This window comes from Vitis vinifera, chromosome 18, assembly GCF_030704535.1.
Source record: "Vitis vinifera cultivar Pinot Noir 40024 chromosome 18, ASM3070453v1".
NCBI lineage: Eukaryota > Viridiplantae > Streptophyta > Magnoliopsida > Vitales > Vitaceae > Vitis > Vitis vinifera.
The window spans coordinates 5,925,662-5,950,339 of record NC_081822.1 but is presented as its reverse complement, the minus strand read 5'-3'; the positions used below and the strand labels follow the sequence as shown (position 1 = coordinate 5,950,339).

General features: G+C 32.6%; 1 protein-coding gene across 2 annotated transcripts; it reads left to right on the top strand.

Moving 5' to 3' along the window:
* Positions 1-13,459: 13,459 nt before the first annotated feature.
* LOC100254015 (serine/threonine-protein kinase CTR1) lies at positions 13,460-24,023 on the top strand. Of its 2 annotated transcripts, XR_788203.3 has the most exons (16): positions 13,460-14,866; positions 15,098-15,396; positions 15,495-15,639; positions 16,640-16,752; positions 17,238-17,446; positions 18,834-19,298; positions 19,405-19,445; positions 19,813-19,881; positions 21,056-21,156; positions 21,241-21,325; positions 21,405-21,503; positions 21,586-21,654; positions 22,379-22,510; positions 22,700-22,794; positions 23,487-23,641; positions 23,721-24,023. XR_788203.3 is itself a non-coding variant. In XM_003634373.4 (15 exons), exons 1-15 carry the CDS (start codon positions 14,168-14,170, stop codon positions 23,581-23,583), a joined length of 2,718 nt encoding a protein of 905 aa, XP_003634421.1. In that variant the 5' UTR covers positions 13,460-14,167; the 3' UTR covers positions 23,584-24,023. The 2 variants fall into 2 exon arrangements, 1 of the variants encoding a protein (XP_003634421.1); XM_003634373.4 differs by having other exon boundaries at positions 23,487-24,023.
* The last annotated feature ends 655 nt before the right edge of the window (positions 24,024-24,678 follow it).

The following is a 24,678-nucleotide window of genomic DNA, read 5'->3' as shown; positions in this document are numbered from 1 at the left end:
TCAAAATTAGGCCCCAAATAACTGATTTATTCAGGAGATTCCCCAGCCCGGCCGAGGTTTATTATGTCGGTGACGCGGCTCGAAAACGTAGTCGTTTTGATATGTCTGAGCAGTAAACGGCGTCGTTTAGTAACGTTATAATTTCCAGATTATCGCAAAGTGAACGAATATTTGATGTGATTTTACCGTATTTTAATCATTTGAAATATGTTAAGTATAAAGTCAGATAAAATCCTAAATTTAAACTTAGAGTGCGGTTAATGATTTTTGGAAATGTTTCTATTTTTACTAATACTTTAAAAATAAAAAAATTCAAATATTATAAAAACTTTCTAAAAATGATTTTCTTGATATTTTTATTGAAATTTCTTTTTATAATTTATTTTAATTTCTTACCTTTTTTAACGGATTGTGCCACTAAAATATGTTTTAAAAGTAATTAAACTCCATAATAAGTATATATGACTTTTTAGTCAATAAATGTGATTCTTTGTGTAAATCCCGCTAATCCAATCCATAATACCATACTCGGTACAACGAATAAATGGCAATGAAAGTTAATTATTAACGGTTATTTGTATAAAATTGATGATAAAATAGATATATATATATATATACACTTTAATAATTTTTAAAATTTTTATTTTTTATCAAATATTTTTAAATATAAAGTCAAGAGATCATAAAATAAACGTTAAGATGAGCTAACGGTTTTGGAAAATAGTTTTTACCAACAATTTTTTTAAATATTTTTATAGAACAAAATTCAATTTAGAAACCTAAAATATTTTTATCATACTTTTAAATATATTTTAAAAATAATTTTACATACTTATATAATTATTTTTTTAAATGGTCGTTAGAAAACATCTTAAAACAACTAAAATATATTTTTTTAAATCACTTTACTTTATATTCTTAATAATAGAAAATATAAAATAGTTTTTTTTGTAAAAATATTTTTGTATGGATAATAAAAAATTGTTATTGGAAAAAATCTATTAAACATCCAAACCTAAAATCTCAATAGCTAGGGATAGCAATTGTGTACTAAGGTAAGAAATATCATAATTTTAATTAATTTAAATGGAGTTTGTTTAATAATCATATTAGAATGACACAAATAACACGACACAACTCATTTAACCCATTTAATCTTGTTAAATTAAATTGTATATAAATCAACACAAATAACCTATTAGTATAATTATAACATTTTAAATCAATTTATACAGTTATAACATGTTTAATTTTTAAAAATATTTTTTAATCCTTTTGACTTCCAAGTTTAATTTTTAATTTTTAATTAAATTCATTATTTAATTTAATTGTAATCTTTATAATATAAAAAAGTAAATTTAATCTTATTTTTACACCTGTTTATTATTTCATTACATGTTTTTATTATATTTTTAATGTGTATAATGAAATATAAGACATTTTCGTAGGTAAATTATTTAATAATTAATGGTATTTATAATTGGAAAATATATTTTAATTTTAAACATTTAAAATACATAAAATTATTAAATTGTTGCTGATTAAACATATTTGACACACAATTAAGCAAATAAATTAAATAGAGAAATCAAAATCAAGTTTGTCAAAGATTCTAGTCAACGCATAAACACAAATTTTTTTAATAAACAAGTTATATGATAACAAAAATCTATTAAAATTTGAATCATTTTTTAATAATATCATCATGTGTCAAAACTATCACCTCTCACCTAATTGTGACTCGTTAGTTTTTTTTTAAAAAAAAAAAGTGAAAAAATGATGGGAAAATAATCAAAGTAAGAAATAAAAGAAAATAAAGAGAGAAAAAAAAAGAGTTAAAGTATTGGACAAATGAAGATTGAATAATAAGGCATTTTGATAGTTTCACATCTAAGTTTTTACTTTTTGCTTTTTAAAAAAGCAAAGGATTTAGAGAGTTTAGGTGAGAGTGTTGAATTATATTATCATTATTTGTTCTGACAAAACAGTCTTCAATCATATTAATGCATAATAATATTTTATCAAATGTTTATTTTTAAAGAAATATATGCCTTAATTGTTTTTTAAAATAGTTTAAAAAATAATATTTAATAATAATTTTTAAAAACTGTTGTCTAATATTTTGTAGAAGAAAAATTTGTTTGAAAATTTAAAATATTTTTAATATTTGTAAATACGTTTTAAAATAAATTTTATGTGTGGTATTTTATTTTTAATCATTCTAAATGACGTATAATTATTATTTTTAAACAGTTATAAAAAAACAAGTGAAAACAACATCAAAACAACTAAAAGATATTCATTAAAAACATCATATTTTATGTTTTTAATAATGGAAAACAAAAAATAAGTTAAACAAGTTTTTCTAAATTTTTTATTATGAATAATAAAAAATTGTTTTAAAAAATAATTGTTAAACATACCCTTAAAATTTTCGATGGATTTACAAATAAGGTCAATTGAATTCTTTAAATCTTAATAATAATAATAAAATATCCAAGACTTCAACTCCAAATCCTCTAAGCTTTCAAGAATATAATTAAATTTCGGTTATATTTTCTTGTAAGAATTTAAAATTTAATTGACAGTTTAAAACTTTTAAGTCCATAAATTTGCTTGATTATTTAAGAATTCTAATGATTTGGATTAGAAAAATTGCAAAGACTTGCTTATAAAACCGTAAATTTGATTGGAAACCTGTTTTCAAAAACAATTTTTGGGGACCCATTTTTAAAAATAGTTTTTGGGAATCATTTTCTAAAACAAATTTTCAAAATAGTTTTTGTTTCAAAAAAAAAAAAAAAATTCAAAACAGTTATTGAAAACAATTTTACAATGTTACTTATGAATAAAAGTTCATTTGAGAATTTGGAATATCCTCAATTTGTTATTTATCTTTTTAAATGTTTATTAAAAATAAATTTTATAAATTATTTTATTTTTAACCATTTTCTATATTTATATAATTATTTAAAAAAAAAACATCATCATAAAACAACTAAAAATAATTACAATATATTATTATTATTATTAAAATATTAGGGTCTGTACAGTGATGTGTTCTAAAATTTATTTTTAAAAAATATTTTTTATTTTTCAACTTAAAAATAAGCTTAAAAAAACATGACGATGTTTGGTTTTTTGTTTTAAAAACAAAAAACTATTTTTAAATTGCACAACCAAACAAATTCTTATATTTTTGGAATAATTTATCAAAAAGCTATTTTCTAAACAAAAATTACCAAACATATTTTCAAATCTAAAAAACTGTTTTTATATATTTAATATTTTTTTTAAAACAATTACCAACCCAACCTTCTTTCCCCTTTCCTTTTTCTCTCTTTTATTATTATTTTTCCTTCTCTTTTATTGCCTTCTTTTCCCAACATTTTGCTCATTCACATTGTTTCATATCCTTACAACCTGCCCACAAGCTAACAATGGCTACCTGTCATGGCATAAGACGGTCCATGACCAAGAAAGTTGGGTGTTTTGCAAAGGCTGAGCTTTATGGTTGGAGCACATTGGCAAGGGAGGACATATCTGGTATTTGTATATTTATGAAGTTGGATGTGGATGTTCCTAGTAGCACAATGTGTTTCACATGCTTCAGTCACTTCTTTATGCAAGTCAACAATATGCATTTTTTTTCCCACTCCTATGGAAGCTATATTCTATTATTAATTTTGGATTCAAATTAAAATTACTTCTGGAAGATGATGTTTGTATGCATCATTATTTGGTTGGCATGAGAGAATCTTCAATAGCAAACTATCTGCACTATTTATGATTGAAGATATGAGTTGTCCTAATGATTTCAAAGTGGGTCCCTAGCGTTACAAAAGAGACAAACTATTTGTTATTATATTTTGAATTTTTTTAGAGAAAATTTATTTTTGTGAAAAATAGTAAATTAAATTAAATAAATCGCTCCATGGGTGGATTGGGTGTTAAGATTTTTTTATAAATATTTAATCGAATGCAAAAATTAAGTAATTAACTAATAAAATACTAAGAAATTAAGAAAAAGGAAAAAAATAATGTACAAATTCTTTTTATAGTGATTTGGTAATTCGCTTACACTCGTTTTTTTCAAGTTCTTATTCATTTTATAATGGTTTGGTAATTCACCTATACTAACTTTTCTCAAATTCTTATCCTGGTTCCATTGATAAGGCTTCTAGCACGGGCTTCTAAGTTTTATAATTGGAATGACCAAATCTAATAGGCATTACAATCTTTTTAAGTATCCTACCAATTTGAAGTATCTTCACTTAAAAAGAATAAATAAAAAAGGTTTTTATGTTTCCAATTGTATAAGAGTTATAGCTTACTATACAATAGAAAGTTAAGATGAATTTTGAGGTGCACTCAAGAATATATAAGTTTGAATTCAATGCATTTTTAAAGAACATTGAATGTGAGAAGATAGAGGATTTTCAATTCAATATAGTTGTTTTCATCTCTATAAATAAAATGAAACTTTTCAATTTATAAAAAACAATATTTGACAACAAAAATGTTGGGACATTAATATCATATAAGTGACTGTTAGGGTTTTTAAGGCTTAATTAACCCTCGACCAGTTAAGACAAAACCTCAATTGCTTACATAGTAGGAAAAAAGAAAATGTTTTATGTACCCTATTTTAACCGGTTCAACTATCCCTCAACGTTGCACCTAAAAGGCATAAAAAAACTTTTCGTTTGAGATTTGAACTTTTTACTAATGTGCAACTCTTCTTAAAACCTTTTTAAGCATGATTTGAAAGAATTTAACTCGAGGTATTGAATTACATTCAAATTTATGATAAAAACAATGCTTCTAAGCTTAAGTGAGGATGGAAACCGACTTTTAAGTTCATGAGAAAAAAAATTTAATCCCAAGTGCACCAATAAATACCATCTTACAATTTTTCCTATGACACTTAAAGTCCAAAGAAGTCTAAATCTTCATGTCATTGATTTTCTTCCATAGTTGTTTAAGCTTTTTTTTAGAATTTTTTATTTAAACCTAAAAACTTCACTTGATTTATGATGTTAATTGACTTAATACTGTTTTATAATTATCAAAACTTGATTATGATAACTTTTGGACCAACAATCTCCCTTTTTAATAATGATAAAATCAAGCTATTTAAGGAAAAAAACTTCCCTTGCAAAATATGTGTATAAAAGATAAAAGTAAATAGAGTTCAACATGCATGTAAGAATAAATGGAAGAATGAAAGAAGTCAATGCAATATTCAAAACATTCGGTCATAAGTGCTAAAAATATGAACATACAAAATATCCATGTAACCACCTTATCCAAAATAGGCTACTCTAGGCCAAAAGGCCTTCCTCATGCAAATATAATGACACCCGTTATAAGATTAAACAATAGAATTGAAGAGTAGATTTGATGCAATTTGTAACACTTTTAACTTTGTAGATATTATTCGTTTTTTGCCTTAAAAATTTTCATGACTTTAAAAACTGTTTAAAAAAATAAAAAGAGTTTATATATATATATATATATATATATATATATAATAGCGACAAAAACTTTTTTATCTATTTGATATTGAATATCATAAGATGAATTGTGAAAGTTCAACAAAATAGAACCGATATGAGAAATATCCAAACCCGCGTATTTCCCATTTAGAGGAGTATAAAAAGAATGATCATCTTAAAGAGTCGAAAGAATATCCCTTGTTCTAAGTTAAATCACGATTCTATAAAAAGGACATTTGAAAGGATTAAGCGTCATCATGCCATACTACTAAACTCAACGAGAAAAGGAAGGATAGTAATCATCCTTGCCTTGCAAAACTCATGCAAAAAAGGAAGAATGTTTAAAGCCCGGCGCCGTCTACACGTTATCACCAAAATGATTAATCATCCCTTGAAGTTTGAGTACGAAAAACAAAAAAAATAAAAACAAAAACTGAAGATTTGAGTGTTAAAATTTTCGTGATGCACTAGTCTCGGATTTTATGGACCGACCCACATACTATAGATCAATCGTTGACAAAGACGGTTTGGGGCACGCTACAACCTTAGCCAGGTCCCATGGGAAACCACAAGGATAAATAGAACGTACCTCGTCCTTTGAGTTGACCACATACAATAGTGGTGAAAGCACCAACCCACCCGTGCTCTCCACTCTAAACCAGTACATACTCAATTAATGGACGCAATCATTTGTGTTGGTCATGTGGTAGGGATGCAGCGTGTTAGAAACTTAGAACATATTTCTTCATTCCCATCTTGTTAGTTACTAAAAAATAGATTAAAAAAAAGGGTTGTTAAATGAATCACATTCAAGTTACCTTTAATGGATATGGAGGATGGGATGGGCCCCACTGTGGGTTTTCCCTTCAAGCCCAACACGATCAACACGTTCGTTGTTGCAGCCCAGCACCAAAGCCCATTCAAATCATGACAAGTTCCGCTTAACCAACACTGCAGGTCGAACTGGTCGGAACTTGTCACCAAAGATTAGTTGTATGTAGGCTTATTTTGGAAGCTTGTGACTTAGAATATTTCCTCTGCTCCAGCTACCTCAACCTCCGACCTCCGAATGCAACTTGCATTATAAACTTATGGCCACATATAATCCTTGTATTCCACTCCTTATTCTTTTTTTTTTTTTTATATTATTATTATTTGTAAGGATAAACTATATCTCCATGCTTACTATATCATACTTTTTGATCTTCATCTTGCAACAAACAATCTATCGTAAAATAAAAATAAAGTTACGAGGAAGTGAAAATGACTTAAGGATCTAAAATCTTACTTATTACATCATCATTGATTTGGATGAACATGTTATGATAGTATTGAATGACATAATATTTTGATGAACTTGGTGAAGATGTTTGTCGATACTCTTGAATCATAATTTAAGTTTTAAATTTTGGCATATAGTGGGTGTATTGCCGCTACAAGTTCAATTGCTTTACTTCACTTCATCTCCATGATTTCATGCATTGAATTAGTTGCAATAAATGAAATCAACTATGTTGCATCATTTGAAATGTCTCTTAATCCATTCAAATAAACATCAATAAAAACATAAGACTACAAAGAAAAGATAAAAAACAATCTATATGTGAGGAACCCAAAAACTTTTCCAAAAAACGGAAAAAAAAAATTGAAATCAATAACTAATTAAACATTTATTAATAGAAATTAAGTTTATAAAATTTATTTTTAACTTAAAAAAATGATATAATTTAAGATGAAAGGGGGAAAGAGGAAAAAACGAAGGTAGAGCCAATGTCCTTTTATTCAACGTACAGGTTTATTAAGCATTGATCGTGATATTTTTGTTGTATTTTTCTCTATTTTTTTCTTATCATGTTTTCCATTATTATTTATTGTTTCCTTTTTTGTGTGTCCTTTAGTAGACATTACTAATACAATTACTTTTGTGTATCAAGAAAGAGAAAAAAAATTTATTTGCTATTTATTTTCATTCAATGTCAATATAACACAAAAGAAAATGTGTAAAAAGGGAATAATAATATAGGAGTTACAAATTAATCCATATTATTCAATAAATTATTACTATGAGTTTATATATAAACAAGGAAGTAAGGAATAACCCAATGGAATCCACCTTCCTTTGTCTATAATGATAAATTCATTGAATGGGTTGTGGGAAGGCTTATTTTGGAAAATTTCATTTACTCCAATCAATATATTATAAAATAAAAAATAAAAATAAAGTTATGAGGAAGTGAAAGTGGCTAAAAAGCCTAAAATCCTATTTATCGTACCATTCATTATTAAAATGAATACGTATGATATTATTAAACAACATAATATTTTGATGATTCATTATTAAAATGAATACGTATGATATTATTAAACAACATAATATTTTGATAAACCCGATGAGGATGTCTCATGATGTGTCCTCAATACTCTTGAATCATAATTGAAGTTTTAGCTTTTGGCATATAGCATGTATGTTGCTATTTCAAGCTCAATTGTCATAATTCATTGGATCTCTCTGACTCTATGCATTGAATTAGCTAAAATAGATGAAATCAACATGTCACATCTTTTGGAATGCCTCTTAATCCATTCAAATAAACATCATTAAAAAAATAAAATATACAAAATAAAGATGAGAAACAATCAAAATATGAGGGGCCCAAAAACTTTTTTTTTTTTTTAAAAAAAAGTAGTCAATAACTAATTAGTCATTGATTAATAGAAATCAAGCTTATAAAATTCATTTATAAATTAAGAAAATTGCATCATTTAATATGAAAGGTGGGAAGAGAAAAATCCGAGATGGAGTCAATGTCCCTTTATTCAACGTAGGGATTTGTTAAGCATTGATTGTCATGTTCTTGTTGTATTTTATTCTATTTTTTATTTTGTTTTTTTGTCATTTTGTATATGTTATCAATACAATTGTTTTCTATATATCAAAAAAAGCAAAAAACATTATTTGCTATTTGTTTTCATTCCACGTTGATAAACGCAAAAGAAAATTTGTAAAGAGGGAAAAATAAGATAAGTAAGAGTCACAAATTAATCCATATTATTCAATATTTATCTCAAAATTAGGAAGTAATTATACTTTTCACTTTTTTTCAATTTTTTGAAGTAATAAAACAATGGAATCCACCTTCCTTTGTCTACAATGATATATTCGTTGAATTGGTTGTCATCCACGATTTCAAAGTCAGTGTGCCTCCCTCAGTTCCATCGACCATACCCATCTCTGCATGCCACTCTAAACCTCCAATAAATAAATTGTTAAGATTCTTCAGATTAAATCATATAATTTCATCTCAAAATTAAAACTTTACCGGTTCAGATTGAAGAAAGCGAGAAAAAGCGGGAGGCGTGACGTGGGTGGAGGCGTGGAGCCCATTCCACACTTGGGGTAGGACTTCAGACTTCAGACTCACACCATCTAGACATGGGCTTTATTATATTTTAAATTTAAACATTTTCAGACTTTTAACTGTATCATCATGTGGGAAGCCCCCAACCCCAAGGCAAGTTTCCTGACCATTACGAAATTCCCAGGTTGTCCTCCCTTGTCCCTCCAGCCCTCACATTTTCCTCTCTTTACTAAATGCGGGGCCCACTATTTTCTCTTCTAGATATTTTTCTTTTTTTATTATTATTATTTTTCCCTCTCTTTTTCCGAGCACTTTATTTACATCGGAATCTGTAAACCAACGTAATCCGGTTGGCCCACCCAGATGTGACAGAAATGACATCGCTCATGATAGATTTTTTTATTTCAAAATTTAATTATTTTAAAATTAAAATTTGCAATAGATGTAAATTTGTCCATTTGAATGGACAGACCCCGTCCACTCACCGAAATTTCTATATATTTAACTGTACTGTAACTTCGGCCACATGGTAATTACTAATTAGTCATCTGCTCAAAATCGCCATTCAAACTCATCCATGTCTGTGGTGTGATGAAATGACATGAGCGCGGTTGGATCAAGATCGGACGGTGTGAAATACGTTGTATTATCTTGATGATCCAAATCTGATTAATTGTCGAATCCTACGTGGCATCCATTAGGCATCCTTGTTTTAATATTCAATTATAGGTCACCAACCCAATGAGCAAATAAATGTAGATTCAGGAGTCTTCCATATCATAAATGATTATTATTATTTTTTATTTTTTTGACCTAAATAATGAGAAATTCTTTATCATGTCTAAACCTTAGAAAAGATATTTGAATACATAGAAGAATATTCCATGATATTCCTTGAACTTGCCTGTTGTCAGAATTTGAACTTATCCATTGGAAATTTTATTAAATAAATAAATTTAGTTCGAGGTTTTTAATTTTACAAGCTCCGAAAATAACGTATGTGGGATTTTTTTCCTTTCAATTATAAAAGAAGAAAAAATGTAACAGAAAATATCAAGAGATGAACAAAATCAATATTTTCATAGATTAAGAGTAATGAACTATTAATAATATTTAATTTTCTAAATTTAGGAAATAATATTTGTTTTCTAAAGAGCAATTAAATGTTAATAGTATTTAATTATTTTAATTTATAATATAATATTTTTTTCTCTTAATTTTATGATATTTATTATTGCTTTCTTCGTATAATTAATAATTCAGTCTTATAAATTCTTGAAAATAAATAAAAATTATCAAACTTTTCCTATTATAAAGTTTGGAATTATCAGTATTCTAACTTTCCATCGATATTCTTTTTTAGTTTGATATCCCTTATTATTCTTTTTAATTTTATTTCAATCAAACTGAATGCCACAAAATTTTCAACTATATTGAAATCAAATCATTCTCTTAGTTCGAGGCTATAGTGTATTAGCATTTTATCAATGCTATATCATTTCTTCATTGTTATTTATACTTTGATTTCAATCAAACTAAACATCACAAATCATCCTCTTAGTAAGTGGTTTTGATGTGTAGCCAATCATTAGTGTTCTACCATTTCATCAATGTTATTTATAATTTGATTGAAATCAAGCTAAACATTACAAATTTCTTATTGTGGCAAAATTAAATCATCATTTTAGTTCATGGCATCAATGTTCTTCAACATCCATTAAAGAGATTAAAAATGACAAGGGGAACAAAAATGTGTACAATATTAGATGCTTTTTGTCAAATACTAGTGTTCAAGAAATATCCCATGTACTTCTCCATAGGATGGGTAGATTTCATAGATAATGAATTGATTTTTTTTATATTTTTGTCCCTCTTTGTTATTATCATCCATAATAATTGATTGACGAATAAAAAACTTTCAATTGATATTTTTGTTTATTCTAATGTCTCGTAAAAATTGGAACTTAGGTAAGTGTCTTATACACACATGTATAATAAGGAATATACTTCAGTTAGCTCTTTCATACATACTATAACTAGTTATTTCGATTTTCTACTAGTGATTTCAACTATAACCTTGGTCTTGTATTTGATCTATGCAAGATACGACTTATTTGAAATTAATTGAACAAATAATTTATACAAATAAATTTTTTCATGAAATTTCATGTACCGTATGAGTTCCTTGTCATGATCAATTCATAGTCATTATCGTTTTTTTCCCATTTTCAAGCAAATTGAAGTAATAATCTGTCCACAGAAAAAATATGTATTTCTCTTTGGATAGGTTACTTCAAGTACGTGATTACAATAATCACGTAGTCATAATGGAGCGGCAATTGTCCTATAGAAAACGACTTCAATTATTATTATACTTGAAATAAAATTATTAAATTTTGTATTCTTCAAATATAATTTGAAAGGGTTGGAAATTACTAGAGTGGAACTTCAGCCACATATTAAGTCATCTGCTTTGAATCTCCATTAAATTAACGTAACTACTTTATAACTAACAAATCATCCATGTCTATGTTCAGATGTTGAAGGTATGACACATCTTGCTGACCCGTATCTGATTGATCATAAATAATATAATCTGAAAATTGTCCAATTAGCCTTCCTAATATTGTATGTGTCACGTGACATGCATCCAGTTTTTTTTTTTTTTTTTTTTTAATATTAATTAATATTTAATATTTATTAAAGCTCACCAACCAAATGAAAAGATAAATATATGCCCAGTAGTCTGCCCCTGTAGTGGGTGATGATTATTATTTTTTGACCCAAATAATAGTAAGTCTTTATCATGCTTGAAGCTTCAAAATTTAAAAAGCTAAAGCTATTTGACAGGGATAGCATAGCATTTAATATTGCTCACTTAGGCAATGCTGGTGGTTGGACTCCTCAAAATTTTCATTTCATTTTTATTATTTAAAAAAAAACTATTTTTAAAAATTATTTTATGATGTTTTATTAAATAAATATTTATTTGGGAATTCAAAATGTTTTTAACCTTTTTTTGTTGTTTTGAAATATGTTTTAAAAATAAATTTTAAATAAAAGATTTTCTATGTATTAAGCAATTGTTTAGATACATTTCCATTTTTACTATTTTAAAAATATATAACCTAAAGGATTTTTCAACTACATTTTTATTTTAAAAATATTAAACATATTTATTCATTTCACACTTTTTTTTAAAAAAATAAAAAAATAAAAACCATGTTTGGTAATTTTATATCAAAACTCAAAATTTTCTTTAAATTTTAATTGACTTTCAATAAATTGCAATAATTTTTGAATGTTTATATGTGGTGCATATATATTGCAGATTTAGTAAAAAGTTTTGATTTTAAAATTTATTTTTGAAAAATAAATATCAAAATTTTTAAAAGCAAAACTCCCAAATAATATTCAAAAAATATATTTCAAAAATTACAGTTAAAAACCAAAAATAGTGCAATCAAACACACCCTAAACAAAAAAGCATCCATTTTACCTTCTTTTTTTTTAATTTGCGTGGCACGTGAGACGTGACAATGAAAATCAGAAGTAAATGAAAATGCGGTACGGCTCATGGAAATAAAAACTTCTGATATTCCCACCTAAAATCCTCGTGGGCACAAAATGGAAAAGCATCCATTCATGGGCACAAAAGCTGAAAAGCGCCCTCCCTTTTACCCACATCTATCATAGATGGGGAGTAGTGTAGCCAGTGACATTCCCTCTTTCACCAAGCATGTGCTCTGTTTTAAGTCCTTGACCTATCTGCATACTCTCTTCAGCGCTGCATCCATAGACGAGGGATGATCATATCAATGTGACTCATTCTCCATGCTACAAATTTAATTATCATTTGCACTAAAAAAAATAAATTATAAACCAATGTGATTCGCTTCCACCACACGAAAAGTGATTAAAAAATGGGCCTGTTTGTTATTTTGGGCAAAGGCACAATGCGCGAGATCTATTCCCTCACTTCTTTAAATAGAAAATGGCAAGTGGTCCGTTTTTTAAACTAGGAAAATCCGGCGATCAACACTAATGCGCTTCATGATTGGAACGATCCATGATGCTACGTCTAATGGCCAATACGGTCAGATAAGTTCATGGCTTGAGGCCATTATCATGCCTTGTTATTAATTAGGTGGTAATGAATAAGAGTACGAGGGGGTTCGATACATTGCATCGAGAGCCAATCCCTTACAAACCATCGCCTTTTGATGAATTGACGGCTGTTATTTTAGTCCATGTGTCCCATTCAAAGCAAACCAAAGAAATTTGATAGGCAGTGGCATGAAACCAATATGATATATTTATTTAGTGATTCAATGACTCACAGATTTGATAATAAATTGGGTGGACGCTTTCAACAACCAACTGTCAATCGCAATAAAAGGCACAGCTTAGGAAAGGAAGCAACACACCATGTATGAATACTGTATAGGCTATCGGAAAAATTACGAAAAAGGGGGAAAAAGGAAAAACCGGTAGCATCACGCACATCAAGTGAAGGAAGGGAAAGGGAAAATGGATGACAGGGGGAGCGGGGAGGGGGGCTTTACAGCCAGGGGGGAAGGCAGCAGGGATGTCACATGCGGATGCGGATGCGGTTGGGGTTGGGAGGAAGATGTCGAGAAAAGGTGTCTCTGACTTCGTCATTCGCAACAAACACCTGGGGCGTCTCCGTCATTTCACAAGCTGCTTGTTCCCAATGACGATTGCTCCTTTATTTTTTATTTTTTGGGGAGATATAAGAATAATGATGCAGTTTTTTGAGATATAATAATAATATTTTCGACCACCCAGACCGACTCTCAGTTCCCCTGCGACTCTCCATAACCTGTTCACAGTGCGCATCACGCACCCGAATGCCTTTTTGCTCACGTGTCTTAACCTCCTCGCACTGCATCCTTACGTGTTCTCCCTGCAATAAAGGTGCGCATTCACGTATGCTGCGCCCGTTAGCCACCACCGTCGCCTCACGTGTTGCTTCTTCTTTTATTTTTCCCACTCATCCACTCTCATTTCCCATAACAACCAAAGTCTCCCAACATTTCTTTTCTCACCCTGTTTCTTATATCTATCTTCTTCTTCGCTGGATCAATCGCCAACAATGAACCATTGTTTGTGCGGGATCTTAAGGCTTTCAGAGCTCATCAACTCATTTGATCGTTAAAAGGCTTGCAGAGAGAGAAAGCTTGTACGGTCAATTAGGGCGTTGTTGTTTGGTTTGAGGATGTGAGTGGTCGGAGATTGAGAGAGGCAAGCGAGGGAGCGAGGGTGTAAGGTTTGTTGAGGCTGGTAAAAATGCCTCACAGAACCACTTACTTCTTCCCCAGGCAGTTTCCCGACCGCAGATTCGATGCATCTTCCAAGGAGCTGCTGGCTCACGAGAAGAAGATTGGAGGCGAAAGTAACAGAAAAGGTACGAGAACAACCAAGGATGTGACTGCTGATAGGACTTACAATGCTTCTGATCTATTCACGGGAAGCGATAAGTTTCGGAGCAAGAAGCAACTCGCCGCTTTTTGTGACTGGTTGGTGGAGAAAAAGGGTGACAGATCGGGTCACGTGAGGTTGAGGTCGCGGAACGATGAAGGTGATCGCGACGTGTTGTTGCCTCCACCGCCAGCGCCGGTGCCGGAGGTGGTGGCAGGAAAGGACCAGCAGTTTGATCGGCAGGTGTCGTTGCCGAGGGTGTCGAGCGGTAGTAGCTATGCTGGGAGCCTGTTCTCTGGAACGACGGTGGAAGGGAACGTGTCGAGCGGTCTGAAGGATTCGCATACGAATTCGCATTCGCAGGAGTCGACGAGGCGAGAGGTGGATGAGGAGAAGGAGAGTGCGGCGCAGAAGTCAAGGGAGAGCTACTATTTGCAGCTCACGCTTGCTAAAAGACTCGCTTCTCAAGCGTCGTTGGCTTGTGAGCCTGTGCTCTTTTTACAAGAGAGTGGAGCGGAGGGAAATGCCGTCTCCTTCGATCCCGACGTTGTTTCCTATCGTCTTTGGGTACTCACTGTCTTCTTACTTTTCATATTCTTTTAGCTTGCGGTTGGTCTTTGTGTAAAACCACTGGTTTGAGCACTATTTTCTGATCGTGGCCTCAGAGAAAAGCAATGCAAGTTTTTGGATCATCTGTTTACGTTATTTTGATTTCACGAGGATTGAAGAACTATTTTCTATTCTGTTAAATGAAAATATAGTAGTGGTTTGAAAATCTCAAATGCTGCAAATTTTCAGGTTAGTGGGTGCTTGTCATATACTGACAAAATATCAGACGGGTTCTATAACATTCTGGGAATGAATCCGTATGTGTGGGTGATGTGCAATGAATTGGAGGAAGGTAGAAGGCTGCCACCTTTAATGGCGCTTAAAGCCGTAGAACCCAATGATACATCCATGGAGGTGGTTCTTGTTGATAGACGTGGAGACTCGCGCCTCAAGGAGCTTGAAGATAAAGCACATCAATTATACTGCGCTTCAGAGAATACCTTGGTGTTGGTGGAGCAACTTGGCAAGCTGGTTGCAATCTATATGGGGTAAGGTTTCCATCTCCGTCGTAGTTTATTGCTTTAACCTTTTATTTGGTTGTTTGATTTAGCTGATGTTTACGTATTGAGCCTGTTTGGATTTAAAGGGGTAGTTTTCCGGTGGAGCAAGGTGATCTCCATAAGCAATGGAAATTGGTTAGCAAGAGATTGAGAGATTTTCAGAAGTGTATTGTGCTACCGATCGGCAGCCTATCAATGGGGCTCTGTAGGCATAGAGCAATTCTTTTCAAGGTGGCAAGATGCTATGCTTTGTTCCCTATCATGCATAAATGTTTTCTTGACAACAATAATTTCAGGTTTCCTTTTTGCAATTTCCTGGAAACAACTACTCTGCTGAACATTTGATTGATTCCTGATTTACTTTGTTTCGTATCATAACATGGTTCTATAAAATGGTTTCCAACTGGGGCATTTAAGGCCTAAAGTGTTATTATAGATAATAATTGATTATCAATTTATCATGGTATATTATTATCAATAGTTACCCAATTATAAAATAGGTGGTGGGTTTTTGTGTATTAGCCTGCAAAGTTAGTAAGGCTACTTGTGACATGAAAGGGGTGTCCAACTAGGATATGTTTTGGTGAAAAAAGAGATGCATTAAGAGGACTCCGTCCCTTGATCGCTCAGTAAGGTATTTTAGACTGCCATGGTGAATTAACAAATTTGTGTTAATATTATTATCTGGTGTTTGTGGGGAGATTGGGTTTGTCATTTCTTTTAATATAAATGATCTCTTCTCCTTGCATTTATTCTGTCAGAATCATTAGATGGAACATTGGCCTTTCAAGCAATTCATAATGCAGGGTTATCGGTTATCTTAGTGCTAATGAATGCTAGACTAGATGATTCTACCGGTTATTAACCAAAAATAACACCCTTATGCTTAATTTTTTTGGTTTTCCTTGAGGAAATTCTACAAGAAGAGATGTTTGTGCTGTTATTTAAATTGATCAGAATGTAAATCACAAAAAAGTAAAACACTCATAGTGTTTTAGGAAATAACGTCAACCAACTTTGCAATGTGTTGGTGCCCATTTTAACTATGTAGGTTTTTTTATTTTGATTTTTGTGTTAATATATCCTTTTTTTTTTATGTGAGCCTGCATGTGCTGACATGCTTGATTATCCATTAATTGTAGGAGTAGGGACATCAGCATATATAGTTTACTAAAAAGCATGTTTCTTTCGGAATTGATTACTGACAGGTACTAGGTTTTCGCATATGCAGAAATTGGCGGACTACATAGGTTTGCCTTGCCGGATAGCTCGAGGTTGCAAGTATTGTGTTGCCGATCATCGCTCTTCATGTCTTGTGAAAATTGATGACAAGCAGTCCTCAAGGTTTGATTCTTTTGACTGTTCTTGTAGGTTTTATTTATTTTTTTTTAGAAAATTTGTTTTGCTACCAAACAAACATTTTCTAAGAAACCAAATAGACCACTACAGTTTTGTTTCTCTTCCAGAATGCTAGAGGATTTGCCATTATTTTTCATATGTTGATTGGCATGGATGACAAATTTTCTTGTTTTCCATGCCCATTAGTTTGGAATGTTGACGTAGAAGATACTTATTTACAAGTACTTCTGTAAGCTTTATTATAAACCACAGACTGAGCTTCTACCATATAGTGCTTTAATAATTTAGGACAACATCTATTATTGAAGAATATGGCTCGAAGTGATTGCCAACTTGATAATTGTTAAGTTGTATTCCAATTTCTTTTTCCTTGTGTTGCTTTTGTTATATTCACACTTTATCATGTGATCAATTCTCAACTTGATGTAGAAGATATCTGCTTGTTTATATCCATGTGTATTTCTTAACAGGGAATATGTAGTTGACCTAGTTGGGGAACCAGGAAATGTCCATGGTCCAGATTCCTCAATCACTGGAGGTTTACTTTCATCAATGCCTTCACCACTTCAAATTTCTCATCTTAAAGAATATCAACAGCCTTACATGGATAATGAATCATGTTGTCAAATTCAAAACTCAAAGAACACATGTATTTATCCCGAAGATCCTCTATATTTAGGTATGTTATGTTTTGCACACCTTGAAATTTGTTGTTCAAGTGGCTCAATTCATTATTCTGGTGTGGGCTTTCTTCGCTATAACAACTACCCTGAGATATCTGGATTCACTTACCCTGGTTTGCAACAGAAATTGAAGAAAATGTCGATCTAGAAATGCATTTATAAATTATTGCTCCCCACGTTTTCTGCAGTGAACCAAGAACGATTGTGGTGGTGGTTGGAGATTTGTAACACTGCAATATGGGAGGATGTCATATATTTATTTGTTAGCTCTTAGGATGTTGGTTATCCATAAATAGTGCAAGATGGCCTACTATGCATTTTGATGTTAATTTTCACACAACAATTTTCCCCCCATTGTGATAGATTTGATGATTGCAATTCTTGGTGCATTGTATCTTCATTCCTAACAATGTATCTCATTGTTAGTATTATGATCTTCATGAGAATTTTCATTAAATTTTTAACAGAGTGAAGAATTGAAGTCCATCCTCATTCTGTGATGCACTCCACTCGCCACATTATATTGGGTCTTAGCCCCTTGCCTTAGCATTATTCTTTGAAAAGTTGATTGATCGCAGCACAGGCTTTTTAATCTTAAATATATTGGAACATGTTCCTTGGGCATTTTCAAAATCAATTTTTACTTATGTTTGATTTCATGCTCTGTTTATTGCCTAGAGATAGAATCAGAAAATAAAACTGGGAATCACAAAAAGGCTACTGTAAACCCATCCTGCTATCAGTTTCCAAGATTTCATCTCTTTTCCTATGTTTTCTAAGCTATCAAACAAGGCATAGTTATTGTTTTTTTTAGGAAATTTTGATGCCAAACTATAGGTTTCTTTTACTGACACTTTATCTTAATGTAGTATATCTTTTACTTCTGTCACAATCCTTTTCTCTGATGCCATATGCAAAATTATGCAGCTGCCCAATGCCCATACTGCTATGTCTATGCAGGCTAAAGAAGAATGATATATGCTGTTTCTTGCATGTGCCTAGACTTGCAAATAATCCTCTCATAGTGCTTGCAATCAAAATTGCTTGTTACTGCGGGTTCTTTTTGGATGGCAGTGTGGTTATGTTGGTTCCTTGTGATGTTCTTTTATTGTCCAAGGGTGGTTGAATTTTTCGCTTGCCCCTTCTTGGCTCTAGGTTATTCTTATGGCTGTATGAAGCTTTTCACTGTAAGCTGAAATGTGATCCTAATTGTGACATGTCCCCCCAATTCATATGTTAGTATACTTGTTTGCTATGTAAAGCCTGCTTGTGCTCTTAGTTTACTTCTTGACCTACAAAATATTGGTTCTCACAGTGGCTTCTCCAAAAGTAAAACAAATGTGCTTCGAGTAAATTAAAACTTTAAAGGATCATCTCTTGCAGGCAATGAGAAAAACACCTTGTACACTCCAACTGATCAAATTTGTGAAAGAATGGAATCATCTGTGTTGCCTTTGGAGTTCAATGGGAACACTGATCGGTGCATAATTCAAAGTGCAATGTTGCAATCTGTCCAAAGCAATGTTTCTGAAGCTGTGGATGCTTCTGCTTCTGGGGTGTCTATACATGAATGTTTTAGAATTGCTGGAGAAAAGATTGTTATACAACAAGCTCACAAAAAAGAGATTGCTCTATCTGGAAGTCCGATTACGAGTAAGGCTCTCAAGCAGCCTAAAGTAAGCTTGTCTAGTAAATCAAATATCAAGGAGGTTGAAGGCAGACTTGAGAATCGAGGTAGATTCCATACTGTAACCATTCCAAGATACTTGAATCTTGAACCTTCTCTTGCAATGGACTGGCTAGAGATTTCATGGGATGAATTACATATCAAAGAGCGTGTTGGTGCTGGTACTATGCTACTTCTGCTACTTATTAATTGCTTCTTGAAGTGCTTTAATTGTTATTCCTTTAGAGAGTATGATCCTCATTTTATGATTCTCTTTTTCCCCTACAGGTTCATTTGGAACAGTGCATCGTGCTGAATGGCATGGATCGGTTAGTATTTTGTTCCCTTTTGATTTAACTATCAATTACCTGTTCTGTGATGGGATCAATTTATGGATAAAATAAATATATGTATATGTGTATGAACCTATATGTGCATAATTTATATTGAAGTATATGCATTTTTTGTTGAAATATGAACAAGGTGTGTTCATTTTATCTGTTTACTGTTTTCTTCATTACAAAAATATTTTACCTGGGATAATTGTTTTAGGTGATGCTATCATCCAAAGAGACATTATCAAGGGAAACTTACATTTTCAAGGACATATTATCATTTGTTTAACTCAAACTATCTTTTTCTCTGTCCATCGGTCTGTTTTTGTTGTATTCCTTTCTAATTTGCTTTAAAATGCAGGATGTTGCTGTTAAAGTTCTAACTGTCCAGAATTTTCAGGATGATCAGTTGAAGGAGTTCCTAAGAGAGGTATGTATATGGTGAACCTGAATGGTTCAATTTTGCAAAACTGTTCTCATATCATCACTTCCACCATCACCATCGTGCAAGGCTTCTTGCAACTGTTTTGGGGTTCAGTGGGGCATCTCTGTTTCCTATTCCAATCAACCCATGCTTGTCCTTTGTTTAGTTTATATGTATGTATGTATATTTTGTTGGTGATATGATTCAAGTTATTTCTCCCTTGTGTTCTTTTCATTATGCATCACCCTTCCCATTTTGACATTTTTTGGTTTCCTTTGCGTGTCCATGTGCTATTCCTGGTTCAGAAGGTGGGGTTTTGTGGTTAGGTGTAATGTAATTTCTGGTGCCTTCCATTGTTTGAAAACATGCTCTTATATTCTTCTGTCTGTGAAAGCGTTTGCCTATTAGTTTTACTACTTCGAATTTGATCTTTTTTAGTGGCATTTTGTGCAGAGTTAAGTTGGACACCTTGACATAGTCTGATCGTGCAATAATTATTGTCAATGCCGCATGTCAACTGTATTGGATTCCCCATCCCCATTTGGAATATTTGCTTCAAATAAGTATCATGACTTACATTCAGTCTTTTCTTGGTTATTGCTTGCAAAAAGATTCTATTGTGATATACATGTTTTAATCTGTGATATTTGAACTCTTCAACTTTATCCAATGAACCCATGGTGTGTGGGTGTGGGATCCTCTTGAATGTACTTGCTTGGATTTGAAATTATTTTTTATTTTCTTTTACCCTAAAAAATAAGGATAAAAGAGAGAATGAAGAGCATTCTCATCCCTTACCTCTTTTTTTTTTTTAAAATGAAGGATATTTTTCTTTCTTTCTTTTTTTTGGCTTGTTATTATCTTCTGATTGGTTGCTTTTCCCCTTCTATTACCTCATATCTAAGAAACATTGAGATTATTTTCAGTTGACTACGTGGATGTGAAGGAGGATCATAAATATACACACCCACAACCAATATCTAACGCCAAAACCAGTGGAACATAGGTTTAGATCAATCATTTGAGATACTATACTCATGTGGAATGTGTTGCATATCACTGTGCAAATCCACCCTCTTATTAATTGCACCAACATGTTTTCACACAAGACAAACTTTAGTCCATCCAATTAGGAGTCATTTTTCTAAATGCTGATTCCCTGCATCTTGCCTGTTTTTAGGTTGCAATAATGAAACGGGTCCGCCATCCGAATGTGGTACTCTTCATGGGTGCAGTAACAAAGCGTCCACATCTTTCAATTGTGACTGAATATCTGCCTAGGTAAATCATTGAGTAGTGATTAGACTCCCTGCTGCTTCAACCAGAGTGTGTGCTTAATGCAAATGCTGACTCTTTGTGGAACAGGGGTAGTTTATATCGTCTAATTCATAGACCAACTTCAGCGGAAATTTTGGATCAAAGGAGGAGATTACGAATGGCCTTGGATGTGGTTTGTCCTAGTTTTTTTTGTTTTTCACTATATCTGTTAATGTTTGCTTGCAAAAATTCATGTTGTGTACCCTGTGCAGGCCAAGGGAATCAATTATCTACATTGCCTTAAACCTCCTATAGTTCATTGGGATCTTAAATCTCCCAATCTATTGGTGGATAAAAATTGGACAGTGAAGGTAGTACTAGAAGAGTTTTAAATTGATATTTTTTCCCCAAAATTTGCCAGAGATTTAATTGCATCTCACGTTTCATGCTCAGGTATGTGATTTTGGGTTATCCAGGTTCAAGGCAAACACTTTTCTCTCATCAAAATCTGTTGCTGGGACAGTAAGTCTCTCTCTCCTCACAGAGAATATTACTTTGATCTTGAGTATGTAGTCTTCTCAGTAGTATTACTGGATGTTTAGTAAGTAGTCACTTATGCTTTCAGTAATTCAGCGGAAGGATAAGCAGTGAGGCTACTTGTGATAAGTCACTTCTTACCCTGTTATACACATTCATGCCCGTCTAATCCAAACCCCACATCTGCGGGGCCTTCTGCCAAAATGCTTCTGATATGCACAAGTCTAGGCTCAAACCCTATACAGTAGATCGGATATAGTAGGTGTGCAACTTTAGGAGTAAAGATGTATATGACAATCTAATAGACTCATCTGGGTGAAACCGGGCACCATTTTGATATATAAGCTATTCATTTTGGTCGCCACCTTCCTCGGAAGGTAAAAACCACATCTTATTTTGTTTTCTAACAAGTAATTGGACAGCGGCATACCATTGCAGCAAAAATCCACCCTATTATTCACCAGCATCTTATCTTAATTACTGAGCTACTTACCTGTTAACAGTCACAGTACAGATACCATTTCCACACTGTCTGTTCTTCCCTCATCTGGGGTTTCTCTAGTTTAATTGTTCACAGATGTTTTTCATCATTAACACTGGCTGCCTTTTCTAGTCTTCATAGAAAGTAGTTTCCATCAATATTGCAGCAAAAAATTTTTCTTCGCAGTGCATTGATCTGCCTGTAATTCTCTTGTGCTTTTCATTTCAGCCTGAGTGGATGGCCCCCGAGTTCCTACGTGGAGAGCCTTCAAATGAGAAGTCTGATGTTTACAGTTTCGGAGTGATCTTATGGGAGCTTGTGACCATGCAACAGCCATGGAATGGACTTAGCCCTGCCCAGGTATTAGCATATGTTTGCTTTTTAGATTCCTATATATTTTCATAGGTTGTTTTTCTTATTGGTTCCATTATTGTTACTATCATCACTGCCAGTTGTGTTATAATTATTACTATAAACAATTACACCTTCTGCATTGAAATGCCCTACATCCCACATTTTAATCGGTAGAAATGATTACAAAACTTTCAGGTGGTTGGAGCTGTGGCTTTCCAAAACAGAAGGCTTTCTATCCCACAGAATACCTCTCCAGTGTTGGCTTCTCTTATGGAATCTTGTTGGGCTGAGTAAGAACACTAGACTCCCTTATTAGACTCCCTCGTTGATTACAAAACGATAATCGTATGCTAGCCAAGTAAAGCAAGGACCTTGTCAAAATTGATTGAATGTAACATAGAACAGTAAATAAATGTTAAGATGAGGATTCAGTTCCATAGATGAAGTTGAAGTTTGTTTAGTGGACTTAGTGTCATTGCCTCCCGTTTTCAGTCAAGGAAACATGGATCATGACATGCCTGAATAAAAAATATCAATTGATTTACTTGCTCATTTTCCTAGCTATTCACCAGCCCACCTCCATGGAACTTCCATGTCAAGATGCATTTTCCATTCTTTTATTAGGATAATGAATGTACCAGGAATAAGGAAAGATTTTGACAAATGAGACCAAATGAACCAGCACACAGATATTTGTCCATGGGCATAGCTCCTCTACGTGGGTAGATATTGATTTGTTGGAGCAGGCAGTTTCTTGAGTTCTAGCCCCTCCTGTTGCTAATATAGATACCAAGGTCAGAGGCTGACTTCATGGATTTTGCCTTGACATTTCCTCTACTGGTACTTATGAGAGTTGAAATGTCAGGCATTATAAGGTCCTGGTCCACATCTCCTATTGACACCAGAACCTGAAGAACACTTTCATTTCTTGCATTGAGATTCTCCATCCATTCTCTGATGGTTGCTTATTTTGATGTGACAGTGACCCTGCTCAGCGCCCCTCTTTCTCTAGTATAGTAGAGACACTGAAGAAGCTGCTAAAGTCTCCACTGCAGTTAATACAGATGGGGGGTACATAAGAGACGCACCTGCCCAGATCTCTTCCAGGAATTCCCAGGCCCTGCTGAAGTATTTCAAGTATAATGAGCTAATGTTGGAGATTTAATTAACTGGAGTAGCTATTTCTTTAATACTGACTAAGGCTTTTTGGTTTTAGGCAACTGTGGATGTGTTGCTTACTTAACCCATTCAAAGGTAACTAAACTCTTTTACCAAGTTCAACTTATGTAATTGTAAATGGTGAGAAGTGGGTGTCTGTATCAGTATGGTCTCCTATAGGGAGGAGCATCCTCTCATAAGCTATTTTCTCAATTGGGAATCCGAAGAGTTTATGAATTCGGATCAAACTAGTGTGAAATTGTATTTTGTTTTCAAGCTTGCTCTACGGGGGCTGTAAGCAGCGGGATTTGCCCCTATTATGTTGTAATAATGTTAAATCAGATTCCTCTTTATACCTCCACAGACATCTCTTTAAATAATCATTACTTATATCCTTTCTAGGTTTTTGCTAGGCTACTTGACTTGCTGCAATATTTTGAACCATTTTAAATGTTCTCTTTTAATTATGTGGCCAGATTTTGGGTATTTTTTTTCCTTTTTTCTTTTTTTGGAGGCAAGTGTTTTCGTTGAATTAATAAAATTAAAAATTAAAGGTTTTAGCCCGTTGTTGCCCTCGCTTGTCAGGTGGAAGAGGTTTTTTAAGCTTGAAAGCCCCCCGATTTTCCAGTATTCCTGAATGAGTTTTCGAAATTTAATGGCAGCATGTAGGGCTCCCTCTGAAGGGTCTAACTAAGAGGTGATAGGGGCCTGAGGCTTCCATGGGAGAGCTAGGTGCCATTGAGATTATGTTTTCTGCTTGTCAGAGTGGCCAATAAAATAATTTACTTGCTATTTTTTTTAACAACTTTATGGGTTGGAATTCCCCAGCTCTATTGGTTATTTTCATAGAGGAGTGAATGTCCCCATTTGCCCTTGTCAAAGTATTCTCATCATTTAGTTGTAACTTGTAATCTACGCTCTTCACTGGCAAAATTTGTTAACACCAATCACCGACTCAAGGGAGTCCGATCTGTAATGTGAAGCAGCATGGCCTTAAAAGAGGATTGTGGGCAATT

What these genes read in the sequence shown, in the direction of transcription:
- LOC100254015 (XM_003634373.4), top strand. Translation starts at nt 14,168, where the DNA reads ATGCCTCACAGAACCACTTACTTCTTCCCCAGGCAGTTTCCCGACCGC. An exon ending in CGAAGATCCTCTATATTTAG is followed by an intron (nt 17,447 to 18,833) that starts GTATGTTATGTT and finishes CATCTCTTGCAG; the next exon opens with GCAATGAGAAAAACACCTTG. An exon ending in GTGCTGAATGGCATGGATCG is followed by an intron (nt 19,446 to 19,812) that starts GTTAGTATTTTG and finishes TTTAAAATGCAG; the next exon opens with GATGTTGCTGTTAAAGTTCT.